The sequence below is a fragment of the Procambarus clarkii genome, chromosome 12 (genome assembly GCF_040958095.1).
Source record: "Procambarus clarkii isolate CNS0578487 chromosome 12, FALCON_Pclarkii_2.0, whole genome shotgun sequence".
NCBI lineage: Eukaryota > Metazoa > Arthropoda > Malacostraca > Decapoda > Cambaridae > Procambarus > Procambarus clarkii.
Genome location: NC_091161.1, coordinates 48,671,651 through 48,683,179, shown reverse-complemented (window position 1 = coordinate 48,683,179; position 11,529 = coordinate 48,671,651). Strand labels below are relative to the sequence as shown.

Genomic DNA, 11,529 nt, shown 5'->3' with positions numbered 1-11,529 from the left:
GATCTTTGGTGTATTTAAATACTCCGAAATTACCATCTCTTTTAAGGGTCTGAGCTGGTGGTGGAGCGGGTTAAGGCGTACCTGTTATGCCAGTTGCTGGAAGGCTTCTGTGCTGGCTAGGGTTCGAGTCTCCTGGTGGGAAAGTGTTCTAAAGTTGTACACTTCACTCTCGTGTTTAGGAGAGTTGTGCCTTAAGCATAGACACTGTGTCTTCCCATATTAACAGGGACTTGATGAAATTAACGTCTAAATGACCCCTCACTTGCTCTAGTGCTCTTGGGAGGTGGTGATCTTTGGTGTATTTAAATACTCCGAAATTACAATCTCTTTTAAGGGTCTGAGCTGGTGGTGGAGCGGGTTAAGGCGTACCTGTTATGCCAGTTGCTGGAAGGCTTCTGTGCTGGCTAGGGTTCGAGTCTCCTGGTGGGAAAGTGTTCTAAAGTTGTACACTTCACTCTCGTGTTTAAGAGAGTTGTGCCTTAAGCATAGACACTGTGTCTTCCCATATTAACAGGGACTTGATGAAATTAACGTCTAAATGACCCCTCACTTGCTCTAGTGCTCTTGGGAGGTGGTGATCTTTGGTGTATTTAAATACTCCGAAATTACAATCTCTTTTAAGGGTCTGAGCTGGTGGTGGAGCGGGTTAAGGCGTACCTGTTATGCCAGTTGCTGGAAGGCTTCTGTGCTGGCTAGGGTTCGAGTCTCCTGGTGGGAAAGTGTTCTAAAGTTGTACACTTCACTCTCGTGTTTAGGAGAGTTGTGCCTTAAGCATAGACACTGTGTCTTCCCATATTAACAGGGACTTGATGAAATTAACGTCTAAATGACCCCTCACTTGCTCTAGTGCTCTTGGGAGGTGGTGATCTTTGGTGTATTTAAATACTCCGAAATTACCATCTCTTTTAAGGGTCTGAGCTGGTGGTGGAGCGGGTTAAGGCATACCTGTTATGCCAGTTGCTGGAAGGCTTCTGTGCTGGCTAGGGTTCGAGTCTCCTGGTGGGAAAGTGTTCTAAAGTTGTACACTTCACTCTCGTGTTTAGGAGAGTTGTGCCTTAAGCATAGACACTGTGTCTTCCCATATTAACAGGGACTTGATGAAATTAACGTCTAAATGACCCCTCACTTGCTCTAGTGCTCTTGGGAGGTGGTGATCTTTGGTGTATTTAAATACTCCGAAATTACCATCTCTTTTAAGGGTCTGAGCTGGTGGTGGAGCGGGTTAAGGCGTACCTGTTATGCCAGTTGCTGGAAGGCTTCTGTGCTGGCTAGGGTTCGAGTCTCCTGGTGGGAAAGTGTTCTAAAGTTGTACACTTCACTCTCGTGTTTAGGAGAGTTGTGCCTTAAGCATAGACACTGTGTCTTCCCATATTAACAGGGACTTGATGAAATTAACGTCTAAATGACCCCTCACTTGCTCTAGTGCTCTTGGGAGGTGGTGATCTTTGGTGTATTTAAATACTCCGAAATTACCATCTCTTTTAAGGGTCTGAGCTGGTGGTGGAGCGGGTTAAGGCGTACCTGTTATGCCAGTTGCTGGAAGGCTTCTGTGCTGGCTAGGGTTCGAGTCTCCTGGTGGGAAAGTGTTCTAAAGTTGTACACTTCACTCTCGTGTTTAGGAGAGTTGTGCCTTAAGCATAGACACTGTGTCTTCCAATATAAACAGGGACTTGATGAAATTAACGTCTAAATGACCCCTCACTTGCTCTAGTGCTCTTGGGAGGTGGTGATCTTTGGTGTATTTAAATACTCCGAAATTACCATCTCTTTTAAGGGTCTGAGCTGGTGGTGGAGCGGGTTAAGGCGTACCTGTTATGCCAGTTGCTGGAAGGCTTCTGTGCTGGCTAGGGTTCGAGTCTCCTGGTGGGAAAGTGTTCTAAAGTTGTACACTTCACTCTCGTGTTTAGGAGAGTTGTGCCTTAAGCATAGACACTGTGTCTTCCCATATTAACAGGGACTTGATGAAATTAACGTCTAAATGACCCCTCACTTGCTCTAGTGCTCTTGGGAGGTGGTGATCTTTGGTGTATTTAAATACTCCGAAATTACCATCTCTTTTAAGGGTCTGAGCTGGTGGTGGAGCGGGTTAAGGCGTACCTGTTATGCCAGTTGCTGGAAGGCTTCTGTGCTGGCTAGGGTTCGAGTCTCCTGGTGGGAAAGTGTTCTAAAGTTGTACACTTCACTCTCGTGTTTAGGAGAGTTGTGCCTTAAGCATAGACACTGTGTCTTCCCATATTAACAGGGACTTGATGAAATTAACGTCTAAATGACCCCTCACTTGCTCTAGTGCTCTTGGGAGGTGGTGATCTTTGGTGTATTTAAATACTCCGAAATTACCATCTCTTTTAAGGGTCTGAGCTGGTGGTGGAGCGGGTTAAGGCGTACCTGTTATGCCAGTTGCTGGAAGGCTTCTGTGCTGGCTAGGGTTCGAGTCTCCTGGTGGGAAAGTGTTCTAAAGTTGTACACTTCACTCTCGTGTTTAGGAGAGTTGTGCCTTAAGCATAGACACTGTGTCTTCCCATATTAACAGGGACTTGATGAAATTAACGTCTAAATGACCCCTCACTTGCTCTAGTGCTCTTGGGAGGTGGTGATCTTTGGTGTATTTAAATACTCCGAAATTACCATCTCTTTTAAGGGTCTGAGCTGGTGGTGGAGCGGGTTAAGGCGTACCTGTTATGCCAGTTGCTGGAAGGCTTCTGTGCTGGCTAGGGTTCGAGTCTCCTGGTGGGAAAGTGTTCTAAAGTTGTACACTTCACTCTCGTGTTTAGGAGAGTTGTGCCTTAAGCATAGACACTGTGTCTTCCCATATTAACAGGGACTTGATGAAATTAACGTCTAAATGACCCCTCACTTGCTCTAGTGCTCTTGGGAGGTGGTGATCTTTGGTGTATTTAAATACTCCGAAATTACAATCTCTTTTAAGGGTCTGAGCTGGTGGTGGAGCGGGTTAAGGCGTACCTGTTATGCCAGTTGCTGGAAGGCTTCTGTGCTGGCTAGGGTTCGAGTCTCCTGGTGGGAAAGTGTTCTAAAGTTGTACACTTCACTCTCGTGTTTAAGAGAGTTGTGCCTTAAGCATAGACACTGTGTCTTCCCATATTAACAGGGACTTGATGAAATTAACGTCTAAATGACCCCTCACTTGCTCTAGTGCTCTTGGGAGGTGGTGATCTTTGGTGTATTTAAATACTCCGAAATTACAATCTCTTTTAAGGGTCTGAGCTGGTGGTGGAGCGGGTTAAGGCGTACCTGTTATGCCAGTTGCTGGAAGGCTTCTGTGCTGGCTAGGGTTCGAGTCTCCTGGTGGGAAAGTGTTCTAAAGTTGTACACTTCACTCTCGTGTTTAGGAGAGTTGTGCCTTAAGCATAGACACTGTGTCTTCCCATATTAACAGGGACTTGATGAAATTAACGTCTAAATGACCCCTCACTTGCTCTAGTGCTCTTGGGAGGTGGTGATCTTTGGTGTATTTAAATACTCCGAAATTACCATCTCTTTTAAGGGTCTGAGCTGGTGGTGGAGCGGGTTAAGGCATACCTGTTATGCCAGTTGCTGGAAGGCTTCTGTGCTGGCTAGGGTTCGAGTCTCCTGGTGGGAAAGTGTTCTAAAGTTGTACACTTCACTCTCGTGTTTAGGAGAGTTGTGCCTTAAGCATAGACACTGTGTCTTCCCATATTAACAGGGACTTGATGAAATTAACGTCTAAATGACCCCTCACTTGCTCTAGTGCTCTTGGGAGGTGGTGATCTTTGGTGTATTTAAATACTCCGAAATTACCATCTCTTTTAAGGGTCTGAGCTGGTGGTGGAGCGGGTTAAGGCGTACCTGTTATGCCAGTTGCTGGAAGGCTTCTGTGCTGGCTAGGGTTCGAGTCTCCTGGTGGGAAAGTGTTCTAAAGTTGTACACTTCACTCTCGTGTTTAGGAGAGTTGTGCCTTAAGCATAGACACTGTGTCTTCCCATATTAACAGGGACTTGATGAAATTAACGTCTAAATGACCCCTCACTTGCTCTAGTGCTCTTGGGAGGTGGTGATCTTTGGTGTATTTAAATACTCCGAAATTACCATCTCTTTTAAGGGTCTGAGCTGGTGGTGGAGCGGGTTAAGGCGTACCTGTTATGCCAGTTGCTGGAAGGCTTCTGTGCTGGCTAGGGTTCGAGTCTCCTGGTGGGAAAGTGTTCTAAAGTTGTACACTTCACTCTCGTGTTTAGGAGAGTTGTGCCTTAAGCATAGACACTGTGTCTTCCAATATAAACAGGGACTTGATGAAATTAACGTCTAAATGACCCCTCACTTGCTCTAGTGCTCTTGGGAGGTGGTGATCTTTGGTGTATTTAAATACTCCGAAATTACCATCTCTTTTAAGGGTCTGAGCTGGTGGTGGAGCGGGTTAAGGCGTACCTGTTATGCCAGTTGCTGGAAGGCTTCTGTGCTGGCTAGGGTTCGAGTCTCCTGGTGGGAAAGTGTTCTAAAGTTGTACACTTCACTCTCGTGTTTAGGAGAGTTGTGCCTTAAGCATAGACACTGTGTCTTCCCATATTAACAGGGACTTGATGAAATTAACGTCTAAATGACCCCTCACTTGCTCTAGTGCTCTTGGGAGGTGGTGATCTTTGGTGTATTTAAATACTCCGAAATTACCATCTCTTTTAAGGGTCTGAGCTGGTGGTGGAGCGGGTTAAGGCGTACCTGTTATGCCAGTTGCTGGAAGGCTTCTGTGCTGGCTAGGGTTCGAGTCTCCTGGTGGGAAAGTGTTCTAAAGTTGTACACTTCACTCTCGTGTTTAGGAGAGTTGTGCCTTAAGCATAGACACTGTGTCTTCCCATATTAACAGGGACTTGATGAAATTAACGTCTAAATGACCCCTCACTTGCTCTAGTGCTCTTGGGAGGTGGTGATCTTTGGTGTATTTAAATACTCCGAAATTACCATCTCTTTTAAGGGTCTGAGCTGGTGGTGGAGCGGGTTAAGGCGTACCTGTTATGCCAGTTGCTGGAAGGCTTCTGTGCTGGCTAGGGTTCGAGTCTCCTGGTGGGAAAGTGTTCTAAAGTTGTACACTTCACTCTCGTTGTTACGGACCCTGATCCAGCGTCCAATCTCTAAACAGTGACGGCCGCGCCATCTGTGGGTCAGCTCCCGAAACCCCCTCCAAACCGACGACGTGTACTAGCTACGAGGGCCAGTTTCCAGCCCCGTTCAGCGCTCAACGCCGCCGCCGCTGACCTCTGGTGAGGTGGTGCTCAGACTACAACGCCGTCTATGGAGTGGATATGTCGGGCGTTTGTGTCTGAGCCTGTAAGTGTGGTGTTTTAGTGTCCCTGTTATTGATGACGTGTCTGCTTACAGAGCCGACCTGGGACCACTGTGTTGAAGGTGAAGTCAGTCTACCCGAGGCAGCCAGTCTCCATACTGTGAAGTTTGCTGCAGCTGTCGTGACGTCGTCCCCCCGGAAGAACACTGTGGTGTGTTAAGCCTGCCAGTGGAGTGGCAGTGGAAGGATTTACCCGGGACCGACGGTTGGAGACGATAATCCACTGGGGTATTGAGGACAGGAGGGTGATTGGTGATATCACACGAGACTCCTGTCTAGGGCGTACCCCTTTTATCGTTCGTGGAGTGGCCGTACCAGCCTTGGTGGCTCAGTACCTGCCAGCAGACCTGCTGGACGTGTGGTTGACGGCCTCCACGACGGTGCCCCCAGTGGACCTGTGTTGTGGCTGACCTGTGGCCAGGGTAGGCTCGGCGTTCTCAGAGGACACGTCTTGAGGCCACGAAGAAGGCACCGCGGACTCGGCACCTAGCTTCGAGGATCCATAGTCTCCAGCAGAAGACTACAGTGTTGATCCCCTTTGTAAAGTGTTAATACCCCTCCCCCTTGTGTACGTTTTACTTTTATATATTTAAATGGTGATGGTGAACATTATATTATATTAAGTTCTTAACTTTCTTTCCCTACTCCCTTTTAAGTTACTTGCGTCACGGATCTCATCCCTTGATAGCCACTACTGGCTTGGGAACGGATACCTATATCTTCCTCTAACAACATCAGAGTGAGAACCCCGTTGCGTCCCGAGAGGGCCGTAACATAATTGGCATCCCCAGCGGGATCCGTCCCCTTGTTAAGTATGTTTGACAGGGGTGGTGAAGTGGCGTAATCCCTGTATATAATTCCCCCTGTGTGACGATTGTGACGTTATACGTCCTGTGCGGTGCTCGCTGTGATTAAGCGATTAAGTGCAATATTGACTAGTGCGGTGCTCAGTGATTTAGTGCACTATTGTAGAGCGAAGTGTTCGCTTGGACTCAGTGCAATATTGGGTAGTGTGGTGCCCGAAGTGATTACGTGCAATATTGGCAAGTGCAGTGTTTGGTGCGATAAAGTGCAATATTGGCGTAGAACAGTGCTCGGTGCGTTAAGTGCTAACGTGTAAGCAGTGTTAAGTGCTAAGTGTTCCATCTGTGACAATGGCAGACAAAGCTACCATCGATGATCTGGACGAGGTTCAGGCTTTTCTGAACAGAGAAGATTGTCTTGCCAGATTAAAATATCTGAGTAAACCAGAGCTTGTACTAGTGAGCGCCTACCTGGAGATCAAGATCCGTGCCAGTGACTCCCGTGTGGAGATCTTGTCCAAGGTGCACCGGCACCTGAAGGCAGAAGAGAAACAGGAAGGCGAGACTCCTAGTACAAAGGAAAGTGCAGACATAGCTTCCACGGAAAAGGAAGATAAGGGCAGCGACGTTGACAGTGATGCAGGCGAGCTTAATATCAGCTTCCTAACAGTCAAGATGCGTGCCCTAGAGATCAATCGTGAAATAGAATGGAAGAAATTAGAAATGGAACGAGAGAGACAAGATAAAGAATTAGAGATGAGACGTTTAGAATTAGAAGAAAGGAAAGCAGAGAGAGAAAGAGAAGAGAAACGAGAAAGAGAAGAACGAGAAAAAGAAGAGAGACGAGAAAGAGAAAGAGAAGAGCGAGAAAGAGAAAGAGAAGAACGAGAAAGAGAAAGAGAAGAACGAGAAAGAGAAGAGAAACGAGAGAGAGAAGAACGAGAAAGAGAAGAGAGACGAGAGAGAGAAGAACGAGAACGAGAGAGAGAAGAAAGAGAAAGAGAAGAGAAACGAGAGAGAGAAGAACGAGAAAGAGAAGAGAGACGAGAGAGAGAAGAACGAGAGCGAGAAAGGGAGGAAAGAGAGAGACAACATGAACTAGAAGTATTGCGATTAGGCGGTGGTCGGAGGCAAACAACGGACACCAGTAGCTTCGATCCGGTACGCAACATCAAAATGGTCCCCAAATTCCATGAGAAGGAGGTGTCAAAATTCTTTGCAGCCATCGAGAAAGTCGCTGCCTCTTTGGAGTGGCCAAGGGAGAATTGGGCCATCATGATACAGTCAGTCTTGACTGGGAAGGCCCAAATTGCCTACTCTACGTTATCCCTTGACGACTCCAGCGATTATGACAAGGTGAAGAAAGTTGTGCTCATGGCGTACCAATTGGTACCTGAGGCTTATAGGCAAAAGTTCAGAAACCTGAAGAAGACCTCAGAGCACACTTTTACCGAATTCGCCACGATCAAGGAGCGACTTTTCCAGGAATGGTGTACCTCTCGGAAGGTGGAGACCAAGGAAGACCTCGAGCAGCTGATTCTGCTGGAGGACTTCAAGGATTGTTTGACTGGAGACTTGAAGACGTACCTAGAGGAACAGCAGGTAGAGACCTTGAGTGCAGCAGCCACAATGGCTGAGGAATACATCCTGACTCATAGGCCATCTGCTAGGTACGTCCCAAAGACCTATTCAAGATATCCAGCCAAACATAAACCGGAAGATAGAACTGCCCCTCGTAGTGCCGCCAAGTCAACCTCGGATAGTCCCCGGAGGTTTAGTCCGAAGAGAGATGTATTGTGTTGGACCTGCGGTAAGAGAGGACATATTGCTGCGAAGTGTCGTAGCAGTTCAGGTAATAATCCCCGTAGGGAAGTCATGCTGATGAACAGTATAGTACCACCGACATCCACCCAAGAGAAGAGGAAAGGATTGTTCGCCCCATATACCTCCCAAGGATATGTAGCCAGTGGCCTTGCAAGTACGCCTGTGGTAATACTTAGAGACAGTGGAGCGGCCCAGTCTCTAATTCTGGAAACATCATTACCCGAAGGTATATCGGCGGATGAGATGCAGAAGGTAATCCTGGGTGGATTCCCTTCAACCTTGTACGTTGCCCCATTGGTACAAGTACATCTAGACTCTCAGCACTTCAAAGGTGAGTGTCGGTTGGCCGTGGTGGATAGTCTTCCCATAGAGGGAATTGACGTAATATTAGCCAATGACTTAGCCCTAGGATTGTTACCCAACTGTCCCCTGGTAGTGGATATTCCAGGACGTGAAGAGACCAGTCCCATCGCAGCAGTGCAAACCAGGTCTCAGGCGCACCTCCCTGCACCACTAGATCTAAACACTTTGTTTGACTCTCCTCCTATCCCGCAGGTTACAAGTAGCCATACACCAGTCCCACCAGTCCAGATGCCGGTTCCCGAACGCTGGACTCGAGCCCAGCTGATAGAGGAACAGAAGAAGGACCCTCAGGTACGGAAGTTGGCCGACACCGTAGACTCTCCTACGAAAGGAGGGGATCTATATGTGTGGTCAAGTGGTGTACTGTGTCGCCGGCATCCTCCGAAATACCCCCAGTCAAGGGCGGTAGGTGATCAGATAGTCGTCCCAGCCGTGTTCAGATCTAAGCTGTTAGAAACAGCCCATGCTAATAGATTTGCTGGACATGGTGGGATCTCTAAGACTTTCCACCGCCTAGCCAAAGGTTTCTACTGGCCGCATATGAAGGAGGACGTACGTCATTTCTGCAAGACCTGCCATGCCTGCCAAGTGGCCGGAAAAGCAAACCAGCGTGTCCCCAAAGCCCCTTTATACCCCATTCCATCAATAGGTGAGCCCTTCGAACACCTCATCTTGGATATAGTAGGCCCTCTTCCACCTGCTACCTCAGGGGTGAAGTATTTGCTAACAATACTAGATCGGGTTAGTAGGTACCCAGAAGCGATCCCCCTTAAAACCATCACAGCTAAGGTTTTGGTGAAACAACTGCTCTGGTTCATCTCGCGATACGGTCTTCCCAAGACCATTCAGACGGACCAGGGGTCTAATTTCATGTCCCATTTGTTTCGCCAACAGATCGCCGACCTGGGAATTCGACAGGTTACCTCTAGTGCCTACCATCCCGAGTCTCAAGGAGCTTTGGAACGTTTTCACCAGACGTTGAAGGGCATGCTGCGGAAGTTTTGCTACGACAGGCAGAATAAGTGGGTTGAAGAACTGCCCTACCTCCTATTTGCGGTAAGATCAGTGCCCAATGAATCCCTAGGAATCTCCCCATTCGAGATGATCTTTGGTCACTCAGTAAGAGGTCCCTTAGAGGTGGCACGAGACCATTGGCTGGACGCAGAAACCAACGAGGATATTGTGGACTGGTTGTCTACCAATAAAGGACGGCTGTTCTCAGCCTGGGAGATGGCTACAAGGACCTTAGAAAGTACACAAAGAACTATCAAGAGCAGGTATGATAGGAGAACCAAGCAGAGGGAGTTCAAAGTAGGAGATCTGGTTTTAGTATGTACTCCTACAATAACTGGGAGCTTGAGCGCCAGATTCGTAGGTCCCTACCCGGTTGTAAAGAAGGTTACTAACCTCAATTACCTTCTTAGTACTCCAGACCGCCGTAAGAAAGAAACTCTGGTTCATGTTAATATGATCAAGAAATACGAGGGGCGGGATACACTCCCCGTAACCTTAGTGACCACTAATGACGACATTGAGGAGGAAGAGGAGGTGTTGACTAACTCAGACATTCTGTTAAACTTGCAGGCAAAGTTGACACACGTGGCCGAAGGACATCAATCATCATTGCTGCAGATGATCCGGCAATACAAGCCTATCTTCGACGATGTTCCAGGGTTAACATCTGTCTTGAGGCATGATGTCGAGCTGGAGGAAGGAGTCCGACCTATAAAGCAACATCCGTACCGTCTCAATCCACTGAAGAAACGAGTAGTGAAAGAGGAGGTAGATTATATGCTGAAACACCATCTAATAGCCCCGAGCTCGAGCCCATGGTCATCCCCAATACTACTAGTGCCCAAACCTGGTAAGAAATACCGTCTTTGTATTGATTATCGCCAGGTGAATAAGGTCACAGTAGCAGATACTTACCCTCTCCCCAGAGTAGAGGAATGTCTGGATGCCATAGGTAGAGCCCGGTACCTGACGAAATTTGATCTGTTCAAAGGCTATTGGCAAGTTCCCCTCACGGAAAAGGCCAAACCCATATCAGCATTTGTGACTCCCGATGGGCTGTTTGAATGTCAGGTGATGCCATTCGGGATGAAAAACGCAGCCTCCACTTTCCAGAGACTGATGGGTACTGTGTTGCATGACGTGGAAAACACCTTAGTCTACATCGATGATGTATTAATATATGATGTAGATTGGCAGGATCATCTGCGTCACATAGAGGATTTCTTCAAGGCCATGCTCCAGTCAGGATTGGTGGTCAATCTGCATAAATCGGAGTTTGCCAGAACCTCTGTCGTCTTCCTAGGTCATAAAGTTGGAGGAGGATGGATTGCGCCGAAGGCCAGCAAGATCGAGGCAATAGTCCAGTATCCTACGCCAGCTACCAGGAAGGACATCTTGCGTTTCCTTGGTATGGCTGGGTTTTATCGTAAATTTGTCCCTAATTTTTCCTCCATCGCCGTCCCCCTGACCAATCTATTGAAGAAAGGGGTAAAGTTAATATGGAATGAGAATTGCCAGGAGGCATTCGAGAGTCTCAAAGCAATTCTGATCTCTGCTCCAATCCTCAGGTCCCCGAGCTTTGAGGATAGATTCATCCTGACGGTCGACGCCTCTGACTATGGCCTGGGCTCCGTTTTATCCCAGACGGACGAGAAGGGGGTGGAACACCCGGTGGCCTATCATTCTAAGAAGTTCACCCCCAGCCAGCTTAATTACTCGGTCATAGAAAAGGAAACGTTGGCCTTAATTAATTCCGTCCAGCACTTCGAGGTATATTTAACAAGCAATGGCCATCCTATATTAGTACGGACCAACCATAACCCTCTGAAGTTCCTGGCTCAATTTAAGCAAAAGAACCTCAGGCTCACCAGATGGAGTCTACATTTGCAGCAATATCCCCTCCAGATTGAACACATAAAAGGGGTGGACAACGTGGTAGCTGACGCATTATCTCGTATCTAGATCCACGTACTAATTTGGTTTGTCTTCTCTTTTTATAGGAACCCAAACCAAATTCTTTTGGTGGGGAGGTGTTACGGACCCTGATCCAGCGTCCAATCTCTAAACAGTGACGGCCGCGCCATCTGTGGGTCAGCTCCCGAAACCCCCTCCAAACCGACGACGTGTACTAGCTACGAGGGCCAGTTTCCAGCCCCGTTCAGCGCTCAACGCCGCCGCCGCTGACCTCTGGTGAGGTGGTGCTCAGACTACAAC

General features: G+C 47.9%; 1 protein-coding gene across 1 annotated transcript; it reads left to right on the top strand.

The window, feature by feature from the left end:
* The first annotated feature begins 7,743 nt into the window (after positions 1-7,743).
* On the top strand, positions 7,744-11,277 carry LOC138364055 (uncharacterized). Its single transcript, XM_069323479.1, has one exon. The coding sequence runs from the start codon at positions 7,744-7,746 to the stop codon at positions 11,275-11,277; it is 3,534 nt and encodes a 1,177-aa protein (XP_069179580.1).
* The last annotated feature ends 252 nt before the right edge of the window (positions 11,278-11,529 follow it).